Raw genomic sequence first — 22,130 nt, 5'->3', positions numbered from 1 at the left:
GTATTAAGCTGTCTGCCATTCTGTCCCCACTGATATTTCCTCTTCCAGAATTCCCTTCATCCCCCTCTTTCCCCTCATGACAATTTGCATCACCAGTCTTCACAAAGATCATTCTAGTGCATCCTTTACAATCCAACTTAAGCATCATTTCCTCTGGGAAACGTACTGTTCTACCCCAAGGCAAGCCACATCACCTCTTACTGGTCTCTGACCCTCCGGCATCTCTGTGACTGCCGGGGATGAAGCAAAAGATCAATAAATGATTGGTGAATGAATGAATGGTGGGTTAATCCCTTGAATGATTCATTAAACCTTCTGTCTCTTCTAGGGAACTCAATTATGCAAAAAAAACAATATATTCTTCAGTCCATTAATGCCTCCAAATGTTCTTGGACTTTTTCTTGAAGACTGAAGATCTACGACAGCCTTTAATTTTGAATTGATTACCGTTCAATGCACTGTATCAACACAATTATAAGGGGTGCTGAAATAATTTAAAGTTTAGTACTGTTTAAGACAAGCACAAAAATGAAAATTCCCTAAGACAGCTAGAATGTCTCTCAAAAGCACATTTTTACATATTCTACAGTATAACAGAATGTACCCTCTGCTTCAAGCTTTGAAAGATTATTTGTGCTTCCCTAGTCACTATCTTTCTTTTGACTTTTCGAACATAGTTTAGGGAAGAAACTTCATATTGTATAGCCACAGTAAAGGCTGCTACATATCAAAATATTTTATAGACTTTCCTTGTTTCTCACAGAAGTCTTCATACTTCAGGCTGCTCACTGATTTGCTGCAGCACTCCATGTCAAAGCTAACATGGAGGCCACTAGTATGACGTATCTTTAATTTCTTTCAGGTGTAATTTTACTCTAAAACCATTGAAATCAAAGGAGTTTATTAAATATAAAACTGCCCACCAGTCATAAAAACAAAAATGTCTTAATTTGAAGTAACTTTACGTACTGTTGTCACATGAAGTGAAAAAGGACAGCATCCTCATAGTAACTTTGAGCACATGCCCACTCTGATTACTACCAACAGCTTAAAGAGAGATCTTAAGAGTAGTGTTTAAGGGCTAGTAGTCTAATAGATAACTTTTATTATGTCCTACATACAGATGTATTTAAAGTACAGGTTTGACAAAGAGTGGGTTGTTTTGTCTCACTACCTGTCTTGAGGTTAGGGACTTTTTAGATGGCAGAGCATAAAACAGCAGCATCTGCTAGTAAAACTGCTGTCCACTGGACACTGAAGTAGATGGGCATGTAAACAATGATCATGAGGATAGTTAGGGTCGGCAAAAATAGGAATTACACTTTCCCTACTGCCCTTCACATCTCAAAAAAGTTTAAGAGGCAACAGGGGAAGATGCCCAAGTTCGGAAAGTATACCCAAACATTGTCCGGAGACCAATCTGTAGCTGCTAGTGCCTTACACTGCTTGAAGTGCGGCAGGGTCGGCCACAGTCTTCACTTCTTCTTCACAGGTATTTCCATCTCACCTACCTGGCAATTTCTTAGTTGAGAAACTTTTCACCAGTGTTTATGTTGGTTATGGAAATAAATGAAGAAACTATTTTTGGAAATTTTCCCTGGTATTAGTTTTTAGAACACATACTCTGAAAAGAAGAGGATAAGGGAAGCGTAGAGCAAAGGGAATAGTTGGTCAATAAATGTAAATGGCTCCATAAAAATGTTGAAATGTACTAACGAGGAATCCACAAAGTGTGTTCATCTTCACTGAAGCACCTCAAAGGCACTCAAAATCCTGCTCTAATAAACACTTAACCACAGGTTTTCAGGGCAACTTGCTTGTTCTGGCCTCCACATTTTATACCGTTTAGGTCCTCAGAAATGCTTTTCTCCTTCCTGTTTTCTTCCAAGTGTAAGCCCGTGGCTTTCACAGGCAAGTTATAGAGTCGACTGGGAAGACAGTGTACTTTCCTCGACATGTAGATCCCAAGTCCCAACAATGAAGGAGGATCGTTCCCAATTGTCTTGGAATAATGAAAATAAACATATATGGATTAAGTGGCAACAAAGATGAGATAATGGCTAAGGCATTCCGGGATTAAAGATCTTACAACTCAGGTTGTAACTGTGATTAAACTGATGAGAGTGGGGAGTTCCAGTGCCTTTGTTCTTTGGAGTAATTCCAAAACTCCTCTGGGCAAGTATGTTATGGAAACTGAATCCCGAGTAGATGAAGCGGTTAAGCAAATATACAGGGTTTCACACTAAACTGCAGTAGAAAAGCATCAGAAACTGCAGAAAAAAGAAGTGTATGTTCATAATTATGTATGATTATGTGGATGTGTGTATATAAATACTTGATATAAAGAAATACAATGGAAAACTAGTTGAGCACATAAAAACTATATTCAAAATTCTTACGTGCCATTTTTTAAATTCCTAGACTTAAGCTACTGTAACAAAGGAAAAAGCAGCATTGGTCATATCAGAAGCCAGATGTCATTCAGTATCAACACCCCCACTTAGTACAGGAAGATCCAGACATTTGAGCAACTATAGCTTCAGAATACTGGCCAACCACGAATTCCATAATAGAAATATAAATGCATCCATTCATTCCCTCTCATTAACAGTCAGGCTTTGAACAATGCAAGTGATTAACACATTCATTGTTCTGTTATCCTTTTGCCTCAAATTTTTACTTCTTTAGGGATCAAAGATATCTGAACACTTAGCTAACAAATGCCTCTGCGAAACCATCTCTGCAAAACGTAGTGGGCATCAAAAGTGCCAGAATGAATTTTTGACTATTTCAAGGGTGTGACAAAAACACTAAGGAAAACAAATCTATGAACTAGTTTTATTTGCATTTAACATGATTATACACATTCATGTGTCTAACAAGATCTGCACTGTTACATTAAAAATACAGTACAATAACATTCAACATGAGGTACTTCATATTTATGTATTTTTTCCTTCATAAATAATGCTGTAAGCTACTAAATTCAAGCACACTGATGCACAAGTGGCTACAGTGTCTTGAATTAGCTGAGCTTATTTAAACACCTTAATAAACAAAAAAGACAGTTCAGTGCAATAATTATGTAGAAATTAGACCATTTACTTAAATACTATTTTAAGATATGCTTAAAGAATGTCATATTAGAACTGCTAGCCTAGTTCCCCTTTATCCCCAGAATGAACAACGACAAAGACTGCCAGCCAGATACGTTGGGGAAAAGCATCTACAGTGTATTCTGCTTAATAAAGTTGTGTTTATAGAATAGAGTTGCCTGCTTTGTTAGAACAATGGTTTCTAGTTTTAAAAGCTACAAAATCCAAGATTACAAAAGAAAATAAAGCAAGCATATTAGCCTTCATTCCATTTCATTGAAAATGCATAAAGGACAATAGGGTTTAAAATGTAAAATTTCTTATTCTAAATACAATTTTCAAATTTTACCCACAGCTCTCGGTACCAGCCAATCAGATGGTAGATATGTTTTAAAGTAATAACAATTAACATAAAATTACATTATTCTATACACAGTGTACAGGATTTCACACGACTTTCACCAGCAGCTCACTAGTCACATGGAGGCAGCTAGCAAACATGGGCACTGACAGGGAGTGTTAGTGAATGAACGCACTGCACCTGAAGACTATCACACCCACCTCAACAATCTGATAGGATGCAATTAAAGTTTCTTCTCTGGCTTACAAACAAGTGCCTTCTTATAAGGTCTACCAATTTGCACAGTAGCTATGAGTTACTGAAATGTGTAACCATAATTTAAAAACCAAATCTTTTGTAGAAGTATGCTTTTTAATTGAAAATGTACCTTTGTACATCAATGCTTTGCCAAACTACCTGTAATCTCCCAAATAAGAAATAATTGTACTTTTAGAATGTTGTCCTGGAAATACTCATCTATAATCACCAGTAACAGCTTTTCATCATCTATGCTAATAGATGTAGGTAATGGCAAGAGTGATTAAAACATTTCCAATAATCCAGTGTTCTCCTCCCTCAGGGAAGCCGGCTGAAGGCAACAAGCCCACATCTACAGGGTAAGAAGTGGCCCAGAGGCACAGTGAATACGTCAGAGCAGTCACTCATGGGCCTTGCTGGGGCCAGCAGGAGGACCATTACTGTCCCATCTCTTACTAGCCAGGTAGAGAGGAGACAGCTCCTGAGCTGGCAAACACACTTGCATGCGCATGGGTGCGCAGGCACACACACACCCCAGGACTAACTCCTGGCTCCAGACAAGCCAGTTTCGGGCTTGCAGAGCAGGAGCAGGAGGCGGCCAAGGACCACACTCTGGGTGGCGGCGGGGAAGCCATCTCAGGATCACACTGAGCAGAAAAGCTGCCCAGAAACACATGGATACTTCAACTGGAAGTGAACACACTGGACACTGCCAGGGACACAGGCACTAAACTAGCACAAGCCAGCAGCGAAGGAGAATTTAATAAGCTTTTCCCTCCTTTGTTTACATTATCTGTGGACAAGTAAGGGAGCTAGATGTGATACTGATGCAATGAATATTAGGTATAATAAAATGTGTCACTCCAGGCCATTTTTTATAAACCCTGCAGGCATATGTTGGCACTTTAAGATGGCCAGGGGCCAGATTCTAGCAGTCTAGGAACAGGACAAAATTAAAATTAACAAAGAATATAGTATACAATCAAAGTGGATCAGGTAAAGTATATTTCAAATTTAAAAAAATGAACAAAGGTATCTCATTACATTAAATGTAGTGCTACAAAACTAGTTGCTACTCCATTTGTATAAAGAATTGTTTGGTCCTCTTTTAATGGGGAAAAAGAAAATAGAAATTCTACACAGTCTGACTTATACAAATAAGCAAACAGTGGGGATCAAAAGCTAAGTGGAGAGAAGAGTTTGGCTTTTTCAAACTGCATATTCTTATATGCCATCAATTAAATTATTTGTAGTATGAGTCTTTTTCAGGCTTCCCTTTTAAACTGTCTTAAGTTTAAATTAGTAGGAGTTTAACTTTTTTCTACTGACAATAAAATCTAAAAATTTACTTCTAAAAGAAGTATCTGTATTGAAATTTTTTGTCTTCTAAACTAAAAGAAAATAAATCTGCTTGTAGAAGTCATGGCCTAAACAAATGCCCCCAGTTCCTTATTTTCCAGTTTTACATTGATACTCTGAAATGTTTAATACCTAACAATCTTATGAACTTAGTAATTTTTTAAATCCCAGAAGCAACAAATGTAAAAGGAATAAAACAAGAGCCAAACACAACCACTGTCTACTTTCTAAATTATTACTCATTACAAGGCAAAACTTCTTTCAAAATTGTACACTGAGGTCTATCTGTTTTGGGGGTTAAGAGGAGTTCTGTTTAAAAATAACTCTTGTTATCACTTTATTTCTGTTCATCAAATAACGTCCAAAAGGAAATTCAAGGTGATCCAAAACTATCTTCAGAGGGACAAAACTGAGAGGGTGGTGGAACGCTTGGGAAAGCACATAATCTCCCCAGGTTCACAGATGCAACTCTAAAAACCACAAAGCCTTAATAAGAACGTTAGCTCTTTTAAGCAGATAGTTAAAAGCGGAATGCTGCATTTTTGCCTGTACATAATTAAAAGGTTAAAAGAAATTAGAACCTGCCTACCGCTTCATTCATTACAAATTACCGGCACTGATCACATATTTGCAGATGAGCTAAGCATCAAGCAAGTTGGAACCAGATGTGCACTGTGGAGCTCAAGCTGCTTCAGGAAGTGAGTTTTCAAGCATAGAATATAAGTTCAGGGATCTGCCCTCCCTGTACCCCAGTGCCATTGGTGCTATCTGAGGAGCACTGAAACTGGACAGTCACTTTGCCACACTGAACTTCTGTCATGCCTTCTTGTCCAAAGTAGCTGAGTTCATTGCCATCCAGTATCACACTGGCTGTGTAGAAGGTGTCTGGCTCGATCTGCACTGGGTATTCAAACCATACGGGAAAGGTATTGCTGGACCCATCTGAGAAGTACTTGCTCAAGTTCTGCCCCAGGACAACGCCCTGCCGCTTAAGTTCAATCTTGGCACTGTATTCTGCAGAACCACAGCTGGAGCCATACAGCCCAAAGCCAGCAATGAACACTCTTTTATCAACTGCAAACTGGATGCTGTCACAGCGACCACGATAGCGCCATTGGTTGCTTCGATAGGCACACGACTGGAAACGGTGACAGCGCTGGGGGACAAGGCCCTTACGGGCTTTACTCACAAACTGAAGCTCAGGCTTTTTGGCTGCAGTATACCAGAGGAAGATGTCGTTGGTCTCATTGAGAGTTAATACCCCGGACTGTGCAGCACCATTTGCAAAATCATCGAGGGCCATTGTGGGTATGCGGATCAAGTAAAGTGCCTTTCCTAGAACCTTGCGTTTATTTTCAATGCTCAACGCCAGATCTTGTCGTTGGCATTCCACTTCAGCCCAGTTGAGAGCTGCCTCAAAAACCACAATTTCTTTGGCATTCAGAGTTTCCCTACGGAGAATACTTTCTAGTGTCTGGAAGTCAATATCGCAGAATCCCTCAGACTTGAGAGCTAACTCAGCCTGGGCATCAATCACCTCCCAGCAACGCTGGGTCAGGTCTGGCTCCTCGAACAGGCAGCTCTGGGAGAGGAGCACACAGGCATTCTTGGCACTCAGGCTGGTCTCCAGGAAATTAACACAGGCTCTGGCAAGGTGAGGGACAATGTACTTTTTGGCAGCATAAAGTGTGGCCAGCACTGTGTCAGCAGCCAAGTCAATTTCATCACAATAGATATATCTGTAAAAAGCACATAACATGTAAGTGGAATTTTCACAAAATGAGTACATCCAGCAAGAAAAGATACAACCACTTTCAAGTTTTTTCTGAGAACATCATCTTATGTGACAGTTAATACAAACATATTTGCAGAGTAAAGGAATATTTGAAACATATTAATAAATTATTAATATTTTAACCCAGTAGTAAAGTTTGTATAATTAAAGATATTAACTTTGTGCTACCATTCTAGCCTCTATTTTATAAGCTGCATTCAGTGTCATCTCAACAAAACAGAAGCTATTGAAACTGAAAAACAACTGCATATTGAATAGTCAACATTACAAAAAAATAGCAAAATTCTATTATATATACTACATTATATTTAACCAAGAACAGTCTCGTTATGTTTTGTTTTTTTTTTTTTTTTTTTGAGACAGAGTCTTGGTCTTTCACCCAGGCTGGAGTGCAGTGGCTCTATCTCGGCTCACTGCAAGCTGCGCCTCCCGGGTTCATGCCATTCTCCTGCCTCAGCCTCCTGAGTAGCTGGGACTACAGGCGCCCGCCACCGCGCCCGGCTAATTTTTTGTATTTTTAGTAGAGACGGGGTTTCACTGTGTTAGCCAGGATGGTCTCGATCTCCTGACCTCGTGATCCACCCGCCTCGGCCTCCCAAAGTGCTGGGATTACAGGCGTGAGCCACTGCGCCCGGCCTCGTTATGTTTTAAGAGCAATTATTGCATCTTCATGCTTTTGGAGTTTTCCTAAACACAAAATAAAACCTGAGATTAATATTTTCCAAATAGTTCCAAGTTCAATGGATTATCAAAAGTATGGACTGCAATGCTATCGTCCAGTTAACTTTACATAGAATCCAATAGACTTTTTATTTGTTTTTGTTTTTTAAACTCAAAACTCTTCCTTCTCCACACATTCCTTCTACCTTCAGAATTCAAGATTACATTATTTCCAGATATATTTAATTAAAAGACAAAGTAGGAAAGCTTAAATATGTATTATTCCTGTGCTTCTGTGAACTGTCCTTATTTCAGGATATAAAACACTTCAACACAGGATACACTTTTTGGGAGACAGTGGCAGTCTCCCAAAGAGGCATGTAAAGGTAGTCATCATCTGCTTCTCTTCTACCTAAGGTCTACAGCTACTTTATCTTGAGTTTTCCTTTAGTTATTGTATTTCACCTTAGTGAAACACATAAAACTTAAGAAATTAGCAACAGCTTCTATAAGAAAGTAAAAAAAACACAAGAATGGCAATGAGAAAAATGTCCACGATCACAAATGAAACCTGCCTTTTTGCTCACAGGAACCTTTCTCTTCTCTGATAGGCTAAGTCACCTGCTGATGGCAAGGCCACTTGATAGTACACCTGCGGCTCAGTGATGCTCTGACTGTGAGCCAGGACCCTGGGGAGGATCCTAGAGCATGGTCAGCACTTTTGAGCTCTTACCCTGGAACTGTCAAGGGAGCAGCTGTCCTCTTTTTCTGACAACCCCAGGAATACTGGCTACTCATACTCGATGAAGCAGGTCACCACTTTCACAACTACAGCACTAGAGCAAATGGCACCTGACTCATTTCTGATCTTACCACATTTTGTGGACTGCATGTATAATTTTATAAAGCTTTATCAATATATACTATAGGCAATGCATCTGTGGGAAAAGATACTTGTCAAATGATTCATCAAATGACTTAGGTGAGATGTAATTCTCTGCCATTCTTGTTCATGTTTCCTAATTATGTATATATCAGGAATGATACAACATCCTACTTGACTGCAGTGAAGACAAAATGCTGAACTAGTGCTAGCAATCTCCTCAGCAACACAAAACACTGTAAAAAATACAAAGCTGACTTCATGCAGTGGGGATCCTTGCAGGTAAAACTGGATTCTGTACATATATCTCCAAAAGATTACAAACGTTAAAAGTAGCAGATTAGTTTACATTTTGGTACTTCACATGCTTACTTGCCTTTAATTTCCCTATCCTCTACTGTGAAAGTTCTTGTCAGTGACAATTATATTTCAAAACTGTAAGATGAATAATGAATTAAATACTTTTAAGTTCTAGAACTAACTATAATACTTATTTTTCAGAAGACAGTAAACAATGTATGGCAACATTTTAACTATATGTAGGAGTACTGTCCAACTTGTTGACCCACTGAATACTTTTTTCAACAAACATTTTACTTATTCCAATGAACTGAAATCCCTAGAGCAACAGATAACCTTAAAGTAATACACTTTGCTGTGCTAGAATAAAGATTAGGAAAAATCATATAAATACTATTTAGAATAATAATTAGATTATGATCACTTGGTGGACTACCACATTGTCTAGTACCGTACATGATAAAGAAGCTGATTCTATAACGTGTTTAACATATACCGGTGCCTGCAGAAGACCCACCAGACAGAAAACTATCTTTTTTATAAATATATAACGTATCTTTAAGTTTCATACTTCTGTATTACCAATGAAAGTTTTTCTGTATAAATCCACGTGAAACTCTACGAGACTATCCATATCTTTCTAAGATTTCCCTTGTAATGTCAAATGCAAGTACTTTTTACCCTTGAGAGTGTCTGATTTTATATGAGTATGTATATGTATGTGTACACAAAGATCAGATTATTTCAACAGATGATAAGTTTTTCATTTGCTCTTAGGAGACAATAACTCTTAGAATACTCAGAAATCTCCCAACTGGTGTTACTTAAATAAGGTACTTAACTTCTGAAATTGTGAAGCAAAAACATTTGTTTAAAGACTTTTTCACACACAATGCTTTCAGAGAGAACATCTTCTATTAAATAATGCTAATACCAGAAAGTTATTTGTCTTTAATTTTAAATTGTTAAAAATCATCAATATACATGCCACTTGCTCCCAAATTCTACGTCAAGGTGTGATTATAAATGCTGCATAATTCCATATGCTTTCCACGGAAAGATAAAGTGTTCTTTTCCGAAAACATTTACAAGGTAAGCAGCACCCTCTTTCTTCATCAGTCTTCTTTTCTGTTATGCAGAACTTAAATTTAACTGTGAAACCAGCAGGGTACAAATACAGCATAAACAAACTCTTTCCAAACACACGAATGATGCTTACTTCAGCATAGCGAGAAAAGCAGCAGGTTCGACATCTGGTATACGGATTTCATCTTTGTCCTCTGCAAGTTCTCCGTAAAACATCGCATGGAACACAGAGCTCCCAACAGCTAAAACATACTGTGTAGAAAGGGAAATCTTATTTCATACACTAAATTGAAGGCATTTCCAGCAAATCAATGCAGAAAAACAACACTAGGCAATCAGGTTTAGTAAACATAGCGTACCTAAAATCTACTGCTTTGAAAAAGCCAAGGTACACAGGGTAGCTTGCCATGGAAAACATAAGACCATGCTGCTAATTATTTCAAAGCTTTAAGAGATTAATGCACATGTCCCCTCATTACTAAATACATATAATAATAGCTTACATAACTAATTTCTAGGAGAAGGGTAAACATACGACTTTCCTGACCTGTCACAACAACTTCCCATGTCTGGAGAGTTAAGAGGGGATATGTGAGATATAAAGCAGTATAGAAGGAAACAAAGAAAAAATTAAGCGTGGCCAAAGCCCTCTGGAGAGGGTGCGCTCTCTCCCTAATCGAGTGAAACATGCACTGCCTGACATCGGCAAGCTGCCCACACCAAGTTACAGGCTTATGGAGAGGGTCCCTCTTTGTAAACGTCAGGACTAAACCGGTCATGCAGCTGTTGCTTACTTTGTGTCCTGGCAACCGTTGAGTCCCACCTGGTGGCCCAACCACAAAATGTACATCTGCCATCAAATCATTATTGAACATCATCGCATTTCTATAAACAGAGGCAACTCATTAATTCACAGCAGCCTGCATTTTTAACATCCCCTTCCCCAACATACAAAACCCACAAAAGACTTGCAAGCTAAGCAACAGTTCAGTAACTTCAAGGCAAAACAACAAATAAAGGTTCTAACTAAACTGTTCATAATCACTGCAAACACAAGGGAAGTAACTAAAGTTTAAAATAAAAGTTATACAAACTTTTAATAAAGCTAAGGACAAATAAAAGGTTCCTATTTTCTATGGCTTATAGACAACCCTGTCACTTGAATGTTACAGCTTGCAAAAACATTTTTATCTAAGAGGAAAACAGCTGTACTGTTTTGGAAAAGATACAAGGCAATTTTCCATTACCAATAAAAAGCTTCTGGGAAAAGAGGAAACAGATTTGTGTTAAAATACATTACAGGTTTTGCAAAAGCAGAAACTTCAACACAGGAAAACTTTTAAAGCAAACAGACTAGCGCGGCACTTACCTCTCTCTAATGGTGGGATAAAGACCCTGCCAGTTTGGGGCCGGGATAAGGTTGTTGTTACTGAGATTCTGCTGGTGGTACTGCTGGACGCTGGTGCTGCTGGAGTTGGCTGGCTTTTTACGGGGGAATATATCAGCAGCCATCTTCTTCTTTTTAGTCTTCAAGGTAATTATTTCATAACAAACTGGCGGCAACTTGCTGCTGTTGCTACTGCTGCTGCTGGTATTTGCTTTCTTTGAGCTTTTCTTGGACCTGTTCTTTACCGTCTCTGGAAGCATCAAGAAGAAGGTGAGACATTTCATGTTCTTTTCCTTGTCATCTACCATGAGTACAGTGTGTCTCTCTTTAGAGTTAGATATCCCAAATTGGTTTGAACATCAAGGAAAAGAGATTAGCCCGGGCTAAGAGGTTAACTGAAACCAACAAAGCTGATATTTTGCTGCTTTTCTCAGCCAGGCAAGGTGACCTTTTCACTATGTTGAATAGAAACTGGCTTTAAGTTTTATCCAGTACCGGGTCTGTTAAATATATCCCCATCATGATTCCTGTTTCTCCTATTTGCTCATAAAAATAACTGTTTCCTAGATCACCTGAAAATGCTACACTGCAAAGATGACAGGCACAGAGCTGTAGCACTTGTTTTCTGAATTAGGTTAGCAAGATGGGCTGGAGCTGCGTGAGTCTGTTCAGCCGGCTGAAGTTGTGTGGTGAATGGATCGGAGGAGAGTAGGTATTACAGCCCTGCAGATGGAGTCAGACAGCCAGTGCTCCGAGCCAATAGCTGAAGTCACCAATCATGATTGGACCAAGCAAAACAGTGACACCTATTGTAACACGCATAGTTCTGATATTAAAGGAACAGCAGTTGCATTTTCTTGTCTACTGTATATTTAAACAAGATAAATAACATATGAAATATATTTGACAACAAGAAGGGAGGAGTTTATGCCCACAGATTTCTCTTCAGTAGACATACATTATGTCCCCAGTTAAGCAGGATCAATTAACAAAGGGTAGGGACAGATATCTATATTTCTACTAAAATCTTTTTCCCAGCAGCATTTAGTTTCAAATACTTAAAACAAAATCCTCCAGTCTATAAACTGAAAAGGGCTATTAATAGCAAAATACATTTATTACACTTTAAAGGCAAAGGACGTTATTTTTCTTTTTCTTAACCTCTTTTTAGTGCAAGTCATAGTCTAGTGCTAAAGAAGAGAACAGAGGCCATGTGTTCAGTTTACCTCCCAATGTTTTCTAGCTTCTATAATGGTCTTTGACAGGTGTCTCAGGTCACAAAATACTGTTAATTAGATTAAGATTATACCCGTACACCTAAGTACACTAAAGCATAAGATAAACTCTAGAAGTAAAAATAAGATTCAAATAAAAACAAATCTGATGATCAATGTTCAAAGGCTGTAATTCACTAAAAATATTTCAGATGGGGCCATGTTCAGGATCTCAAAATTCAACTTAACTGTTAAGGCTACATTTAGTCTTGTCTTAATTTTAAAGAATATAATCCACAACTTCTAAGACAGAACAAATAACAAGGCTATTCAAAATGATAAATGTTCGGATTCCACCTAGTTAAAATGCAAACAGGTTCTCTCTGCTTTGAATTAGAAGAATATAAGCTACCATTTGATTTTTGTAGGTGTGAATCCTCCAACCATTTCTAGCGTTGGTGAGTAAAAAAAACAAAAACACCTGCAATAGGTTCTGCACATGCTTATTTATTGTAAAGAGGGACTAATTAAAATATTTAATCTCACCCCTATCTATTTGGATCACTCTCATTTGTTCAAAGCACAGCAGCCATTTGCTACCCCCCAGGCAAATGCACCCTTCATGACCACAGCCCTCCTTGTTGTAACATTTGTCTGAATAATGACTGGCTGACACAGTGAGGGCTCAGCAAATAAGAGTTACGATTGTTATTGTTATAATTAATAATCTGCTAAAGGCAGTTACCAGAAATCAGTCTTTAAATCCCTAGAACACTAAATTGAACCAAGAAATATCCTCTTTATTGTTGTTATTATTATTCTTAAAACCATTTGCAAAGCCTCTGTAAGAGAACCAGGGCCTGTAGCAGTTACCTGTCTCCATTTTAGATGGATCCTGAAGCACTGCTTATTTATTATGATTATCATGTTCTCAACAGCAGAACACGCACATACAGATACCTCCAAATCATCTTCATACACACGTTAACACACAATGTTAGAGAGGGATCTAGAAACCAGTTTAAAAAGCACATAGAGAAAGTCATGAAGAAACAACTAAGCTCCTATTGACCTAATTATTCAGAATAGGGTTAACACTAAAGGATTTCTCTCCTGCTCAAGTGCCTTCCTTGACCACTTCCTTGCAGGAAAGCCCCCATGCCAGGTAGGCCTTTCTGACTGGGATTAATCTCATAAATATTTCTAACAAATCTAGTATCTGGCTTTTCAGGTCAGAAGTAATCAATTAGAATGGAAAGGGAAACCAGCTGCTTTTAGGCAGACATACTATTAATTGGTAGCTGGATAGAGACAAAATAGAAAAAACATCAAACACAGATACAAGAACTTAGACGGGTTTGTGATCTTTACTCATTTTGCATATGGCTCAATACCCATCACCAAGAAGTCTCCAAAAAACATGGCTCTTACACCACTAAGTTAAAGAAAAAAAGTAAAGTGGATGTAACAGTTTGAGAAAGAGAATTATGCAATATTGTAGAACATGTTTTCTAAAATTAAAGATATCAGTTATTTAGAAAAATAAGTTTTGTAGAAAATTCTGACAATACTAGTTAAATGAAGTAGTGCTAAATCTGAATCATCTACAACAGTGCTACAAAGAGGGGCATTATTACTCCAATGTATGTAAGGACTGATGAGCATGGCTGTTTAAAATCAAGACAGAAAAATTATCTGACGGCTACTTTTTCTTACCACGGTAATAAGGCAAGTAATGCAGGTTCTTGCTACTGAAAATGTAGTTGAAGGATCAGCAGCAGCATCTACAGGGAGACTGTTAGTAACCCAGAATCTCAGCCAGACTCTGGATCAGAATCTGCATTTCATATGGTATTCAATGTTGAAAAAAACTTCACATAGACAACTACTGACTACTAGATGTCTTCCCAATGATCCAGTACCAACATCTGGTGCCATATGTTGCATTCAACTATTAAGTGAATTGAAAATAATTCAAAATAATTTAATTTAGTTTGGACATTAAAAACTTAACAACCCCTCACATCTTGTTCTGAAATTCTTCTGATTAGGCCCCAAATGTCAAATTCTAGGATTGAGGTGTGCACACAGCCAACTGAGAGGGACCAAGATATTCTCTGGAAAGGAAGCACCAGCCCCAATTATTTTAAAAGATAATGACAGTGATGATTTCGGCAGGAAAAATAAAGAATTAAAAAATGTCAACTATGAAGCAGATAATCACTTAGTATTTTTAAATGGTCTACTTCACAATTGTATTTCAACAAATTAGCAATGTAGCATGGTAAAATTAGCAATCAGTCTAGTTCAGTCCTGGCTGGGCCACTTAAAATAGAGAAAGGGGAGTATTTGAACAAATCATTTAGCCTTTAAGGGCCTCAGTTTTCCTCAGCTATAAGATGGAAGAGATTCACCCAGAATGAATGTTTTTCAAACTTTACACTCAATCCACAGTAAGAAATGCATTTTATATTCTGACTTAGTACTAAACATAAACACACATACAGGCATACAAATGGAAAGACATGGCTCAAAAAACAAAACCTACTCTTAGCATGTTATGATATACACTCTGATATTTTCTATTTTCTTCTTTCTTCTTTTCTTTTCAATGTTGGTCATAATCCATTCAACTGATCTCATGACCACAGTTTAAGAAACACTGGTCTAGGTTATTTCTAAGGGCATTTAAGGTTTAACACACTAGGTTCTTTTCTTTTTTTTTTTAATTTATTATTATTATACTTTAAGTTTTAGAGTACATGTGCACAATATGCAGGTTAGTTACATATGTATACATGAACATACTAGGTTCTTTTCTATCAAGAATTCGGACTAGGGACCACCAGATGATGGCAAGTTCATGAAACTCCTCAAACTGTAGGTGAAATTGGCAGTATGTGTGCATTTATTCTTCTAGAAAGAGAAGCCATGGCTTTCATCTGCCATGAGTAATTGCAACCCAAAATACAATAAAATGTTAGGGTTAAAATGTTATAAAACTATAAGATTGATTTGAATATACGAAATTTTGGTATCACTTTATTCTTTCATTTCTATAGTCTACTACATTAAATACAAATTATGGCTTCTTTTCCTCCTTGATTAAATATAAATAGTTAAAACTCCATCTGTTGAGTCTGTAACCCAGAAACATCACCCACTGGGTTGAAGGGTAAAAAAGGATAGCAGCCTGATGTCTACTGCTACATTTTACTCCTAAAATTTCTTTCCAATCGGCATTTTATCACTTGTTTCTACACTTCCTGAATTTTAGAGCTGTCTGCCCTAATGAGGTAAATAGGCCAAGAAGTCCATCAAGTTTGTATGAAAGTATTCCCAAAATAAAACATACTGACTATGCACTATTAGGTGTTGGGCATACGGCGGTGAGCAAGACTAGAAACCAAACTTAAAAAGTTAGCTAGTAATAGTGTGTTTCAGTTGATTTTATAATTGCCAGAAAGCTGAATCACTGTTAACCTATTTCCATTCAATTCCCAATAATAACAAAATTATCCACAGAACTTAAGCTCACTTAGATCATCCTTTTCACCACTGGAAGGTTTGTCAGCCATCCTACCTTTATTTAATACAATCTGACATATTCACTTTGCAGACTTGAATGAGGTTTGAAACTGAACGGGACTCCAGAAATCATTTAATGCAACTCTTTTTTCACAGGTATGGCAACTGGTGTCAGAAGTATAAGGGGTTTGTGAAAATTCCACAGTAAAGAAGTGGGGCAACACCTGGACTACGAGGCGGATCTCCTGGCTTGTCATGTTGTTTGCTTCATTCACTCTAATATTCACTCACAGTAATTACCTCACACACCTACAGAATGCTCAACTGTCATATTTCTAATCTACTTTAAAAGAAGAGCTTTCTTTTAAAGTTTACAAAGATGAAAACCATGAACATCTGTAGTCTGCACCCCTGTAGGGGCACACTACAGGCAAGAATGCTGAAAGGATACTTGTGGAATGAGATGGAAGGAAGGAACCGCAGTGAGGACGCTGCTCAAAAACAGAAGAGGCTCTCCAGGTAAAATAAAGTTAGAAACCAGCTATTCACGGTTAACACCAACTTCTATGTCAACAACTAATAATGCTGGCAACTCTTGTTTAACTTGCTCTAACTCTGGACTCTTTGTCTGGACTTGTACATGGTTTACTACAAGGCCGCTAAAAAGCAACAGCAGTGAGGTTAACAGAGGTTTAAACAAGGTAAGGTAGACTGAAGAAATACCTATCACTTCCAAAAATGATTAACATAACCTAACAGAGGAGAGTAGTTTAATCTGGTAAGTTATGAGGGAATAGTGTTTTGTTTTTGCTTATTTGTCCCTTCAATACTGAGCAAAAATTATGCTTTTGATTTAGGAGGTAAAAAGATAAGCAACAAAATGTTGGCAGTCCCCAAAGTCAGCAGAAGCTGCTGGAAAACAGACTATATATGCTTTCTAAATTTGGAAATAAATACGGAGTCAAGCGCTGGAAGCACAGCATAGCTAAAAAAGCAAGAGCTAACAACAAGTGACCTTAAGGTTAGTATTTGTAAGCCTCATTTTCCACATCTGCCAGATGGGGTAATTAGACCCAGCTTCTCCTTCAGGTTTATTGTGAAGGCAAGATTATATGTTTTGTGAAACCACTTTAGTTAAAAACAGTCTACAAAGGTAAGTTCTCACCATTAGCAGCAATTGTGCCCAAAGCAGGAAACGTTTGTGATGCAATCATCTATAACACAAAATCTCAAAGATTAATCTAGCTCCTCATCCTTGTACTCTTTTCAGACTGCACAGCTACTGACATTTCATCATATCTGCAGGCTTCCTCTAGCCCCACCTATGGGCCAAGCAGGTCCCATTTTGCTGTGAATGTGATTTTGCAGGGAAGGTTCAATAATAAGCAAGATTTGTGCTGTGCACTGTGATCCGGTCCACACCCAATGTCCAAATCCCACAGTGTTATTTCCAAACCTGCACTTGAACCCACACTTCAGGCTGGGTGCCCATTGTGGACTTCAAACCTCCATGAGGCCACCTGTTGGCTGATTCACTGCTGTGCCCACTTCCTGAGACAGCCTCCTGCAAGGAGTCCATCTAGCCACCCAGCCATATCTCACTAGCAACTCAATTTGGTCTCTCTCGACAATGACCCAGTTTGAATTCCAGCACCAAGGTTGATAACTAAGGCCAAGTATTTGGCCAAGGCATACCTCAGTACTGTCCACAGGATAAGGTTCATGGTCAGTTTCATTAAGCCATCTTTTCACCACACAGAGCTCCAGTTAACCTTGAATTGTACTTTAGATTTGGGGTGAGCGGGGCGTAGGGAGGAATGCCCAAAGGTAGAACGTGGTAATTCTTAGAAGGCAGGGAACGATGATTCTTTTTAAAATTCCATATGGCACTTACCATGACATTTGACGATTATAGCTCTTACATACACACTGTGTCTCAGTGTGCACCTTGTTTGGAATACTAAACTACTCATCTAAATCCCAAATTATTCTCTTCCATACATTAAGTGATCTTGAAAAGGGGTATATAAAGTTTACCAGGAGATACTCTGAAGATGGCTATTTAAAGGAATATTATAATTTCTTTTGTAAAGTTGAAGATACTTCAATAAAAAAAGGCAACCAATTGCTAAGTTTTACATACTCTAGATCAAGTTTGTCCAACCTGCGGCCCTGCAAGAGGCCTAGGATGGCTTTGAATGCAGCCCCAAACAAATTCGTAACCTTTCTTAAAACACTATGAGATTTTTTTTTTCTGCAATTTTTTTAGCTCATGGGCTATCCTTAGTGTTAGCATACTTTATGTGTGGCTCAAGACAATTCTTCCAACATGGCCCAGGGAAGCCAAAAGGTTAGACAACTCTGCTCTAGATGATCTCATGGTACATTTCCTCAGGTATATTGACTACATGATCACCTATCTTTTCCAATTATAGGTTTCTAGGATTTAGAAAATCTGTATAATATTTGCCAGAAATAGTGATTTACTTAATATAATTTTCTTTACATTTTAATATGATTATGACCAATACCCAACTAAAACTCTGTGTACATATGTAAGTGCCATATTTTATGGATTGTAGATTCCTTGTGCCTCCCCCACCCTTGCCACTTTAACATCTCTGAAACTGGTTTGTGTCTTTTAATTGATGCCATCTCATGAGTATAACTATTAGGCTTTTTTTTTCCTTTCTTAGCAGTACATAAAGTAATGGCATGTCTTACACCTGATGGCACCCTACAGTCAGTGAAATACGGTAAAATTTGTACAATTCAACAGAAAGAAAGAAATCTTTTTTTTAGGTTGCTTAATTATTTCCTTAACCAGGCAAGATGATGGCTCAGAATTCTGGCTGAACTACATTAGAATAATTGAGCTTTCATCAAGATAGTTATTTGATAAAGTATATAATCACAATTCTCAATTGAGACTGCTACTATGACAACCATTGATATGGTAGAATATCTAGATGGAAATCTCAAAATGAGAATTTGCATTGCCAGGACTGGTAAGAGTTCCAGCATTAATATAATGCATTTCTAGTATTTTCTCATGCCACACAATTGTACATAAAATGTACATAAAACTGATCAGTATAAGCCTGTAACTCTCTGGGTAATATTTGCTAAAGATATTTTATCAATCAATTCAAGATTTATTAACTTACAACTACTTTATACATAGGTTAAATATGGAGCTAAATGACTCATTAGAAGATATTGCTTACTTTCAAACAAATAGAATCCATATTAAAATGTTAGCTTAAGAGAGAGAAACATTATAATACAATGATCCCAATATATATATGACTTTCTACTAGGTACTTGAAAATAGTCTATCCAAAGAAAAGCAAAATCAAGGCTCAGGAGGTCCCTTTCAAAAAGGACTGAATGGGGCTGTTCCAACAAAGGACTTCAATCCTACTGGGAATGCTGGAATGGAACAACCTAACCCAACCATTGCTGTGGCTTTCTCCAGGTCATTTGTTGGCTTTAAATAACAGAAGAAGAAAATAATATGTTTCAGTCAAAGAAAAAGGAAAGTGTTTCCAAAGATATGTTTTACTTTGGCTAGTATTAGTTTTTTTTGTTTTTTTTTCTGATATTCGAAAGATAGTCACCAAGAACATCTCCTCAATCAGATCATCAAAGTCCAAAAGCTTCTCTCACATGTTAACCAAAGAGTATCTTGTTCTATTTGGGAAAAACACCTTTTCCAAGAACACATGGGATGGGAAGAAAGAATCCAGACAACTCCCAAATCACCAGATATTCTACATCAGTCCTGATTATTAGTGAGGTTCCAAGTATCACAGCCAAATTTCCCCAACATCCACAACTAAGTTCTATACCTTTAGTCACTCAGTGCTTAGAAATATACACTGCTCTCCTGTCCTTCAATTTACTGCCTCCCCGCCATCAACACCAAACACCTGAGTTATATCAATTATCTTAGATTTTAAATTGTGCTCACTGTAAAATGAACAGGACAGGTTGGGAAAGGCAAGGCCAGAAAAAACTTTTTATTTTGTTATTTTGTTTTGTTTTGTTTTGTTTGCAAAACCACATAGAAAAGACCAGTTACAATTTCACATTTTGACAATCACTATACACATATCCACAAGGTCTCAATTAGTTACTATTTAATGAAATGCTATCCTTTGTTTTACAATGTATGCGACCAGAATGAAATACAGTTATTTTGGGCAAACAATACAAGATCTAACATTAAGAGGTCTGCTATGCTGAGTGAAATCTGAGAAATCTTGCTGTGGGAAAACTTAAACATCCATGAAGTTACAAAGTAGCTTCACACTCAATCTCTAACATACCTTCTCTCGAGTAGATACCACCAAATAAAAATGAAAAAAGGCACCTACATTTCTAAAATAAATAACAATAATATTCCCTAACAAAAAATTCAAGTAGAATTAGAAGGCTGTGACAGAGCATTATTACAGAAACCAGTTTCTGGCAAAAACTCACAGTAAAAGCTCTTCTAGAACCAAATTAAAAGATACATTTTATGCTACTTTTTTTTTTTTTTATTTTGACAGGGGGTTTCGCCCTTGTTGCCCAGGCTGGAGCACAGTGGCACAATCTCAGCTCACTGCAACCTCTGCCTCCCGGGTTCAAGCAATTCTCCTGCCTCAACTTCCCAAATACCTGAGATTACAGGAATGCGCCACCACACCGGGCTAAGTTTGTATTTTTAGTAGAGACGGGGTTTTACCATGTTGGTCAGGCTGGTCTCAAACTCCTGACCTCATGTGATCCACCCGAACTCCTGACCTCATGTGATCCACCCGCCTAGGACTCCCAAAGTACTGAAATTACAGGCATGAGCCACCGCGCCTGGCCGTTTTATGCTACTTTTAATTAGCTTAAAAGTATACAATCCCCATCAACTGTTGTGAAGTACACAATAGAAAGGCACAGTATACTTTAAATGTTGGTATAACCTTAAATATAATAACACCAAGTAACATTCACAAACTACCACCATTTGTTGCAGGAAATAATAATTCGACACTGATAAAGCACTTCTTTGTTGCTTCAACCTCTCATGCTATTATAATCAGAATAAAAATTGAGGTTCTATACCTAGCTTGATCACATGTATTAGAACTAAGAAAATAGAGTATTTCAAAAAAAATTCAATTCTCTAATATTCTCTAAAATAAAAATAATTATTTTTTTAATTAAGAGCTACTATATAAGTAGGTCAGTACTTGAACTGCCCAGAGATTTAGAGTAAAATAATCTAATTGCTCATGAAATAATGCTAAAATAAGTCTCACTTAAAGTGGGGACTATTCATGAAAACATGTTCTTAAATTTGAGTTTCTCCAGTCTCTGCATCACATAACAATAGGGAGGACAGCATTTATAATACATATGAACTTTAACCATAATAAACAGATTAAAAACATTAAAGTCAAAATACATCTTCAAAGAGTGGCAACTGAACTGTCAGTACCTTATTAAAGAAAAAAAAAAAACCCACAGAGAAGCAACCACTCCACCATAGTTAACAGAGATATGAACTCATACAAGATCCAAGGTGATGATGACTGGAACCAGACCAAGGAAGGACAATCTCTGAAAATGGTGATCACAATTTACATCTGAGTCAGGTCCCTCTGCATAAGGATTTTACTTGTCATCTGTGGAGATGCCATAATTTCTACTAAGAGTTCCGTATAGGAGACCTGGGTGATGTCAGTATTTGACTGAAGTAACACTCTCTTGTAAAATTTAAAATATAGCATCAAAAATGAGACAAAAAAGAGGCATGTGGTCAAATCTTTACTCTATAATGCTCTTCCCTAAGGGGTTATCATCTAAATTGAGGAAGGTCTCTCTCACATACCAGAGAAGTGCAAACAAGCATCCGCCCCGGAAGAAGGGAAGAAATTCCGTCTCACCTTTCCCAGTGAGAGGAAGCATGGCTTGCAATGCATTTTGGATCTCCATGACCTGGCTCAATTCCCAATTAGATCTTTTGACTCATCCTCTTCATTCACCCACCCTGCAAACCAGACTACTCCCACACTACAAATGGGTCCATTGCTTCCTGCCATCCTCACTGCCCTTTCTTCTGTACAACCCTACGTATAAAAAGCCTACCCACCCATCCTTCAAGACGCAGTCCAAAGGATACCTAAGCAAGAAAGGTTTCCTGGTGCTTCCAGACTCATCATGCCCAAATGCAGTACTTTCTCA

The 22,130-nt window shown here is 37.7% G+C and overlaps 1 protein-coding gene across 5 annotated transcripts in view; it reads right to left on the bottom strand.

Moving 5' to 3' along the window:
• Window positions 1–2,824: 2,824 nt before the first annotated feature.
• BTBD3 (BTB domain containing 3) overlaps window positions 2,825–22,130 on the bottom strand; it is a 36,554-nt gene continuing 17,248 nt past the window's right edge. For 2 of the 5 annotated variants that reach the window (XM_055373518.2, XM_055373519.2), the window contains exons 2-5: window positions 11,146–11,969; window positions 10,571–10,661; window positions 9,910–10,028; window positions 2,825–6,791 (exon numbers count right to left, since the gene is read on the bottom strand). In XM_055373518.2, coding sequence (XP_055229493.1) covers window positions 5,759–6,791; window positions 9,910–10,028; window positions 10,571–10,661; window positions 11,146–11,471 — 1,569 coding nt within the window. In that variant the 5' untranslated portion in view covers window positions 11,472–11,969 and the 3' untranslated portion in view covers window positions 2,825–5,758. Of the gene's footprint in view, window positions 6,792–9,909; window positions 10,029–10,570; window positions 10,662–11,145; window positions 11,970–22,130 lie in introns of those variants that run through there. The other 3 variants (XM_063702288.1, XM_031004878.3, XM_063702289.1) reach the window with 3 other exon arrangements.

This window comes from Gorilla gorilla, chromosome 21 (genome assembly GCF_029281585.2).
Source record: "Gorilla gorilla gorilla isolate KB3781 chromosome 21, NHGRI_mGorGor1-v2.1_pri, whole genome shotgun sequence".
NCBI classification, from domain to species: domain Eukaryota; kingdom Metazoa; phylum Chordata; class Mammalia; order Primates; family Hominidae; genus Gorilla; species Gorilla gorilla.
This window is presented reverse-complemented; position numbering and strand designations above follow the sequence as displayed.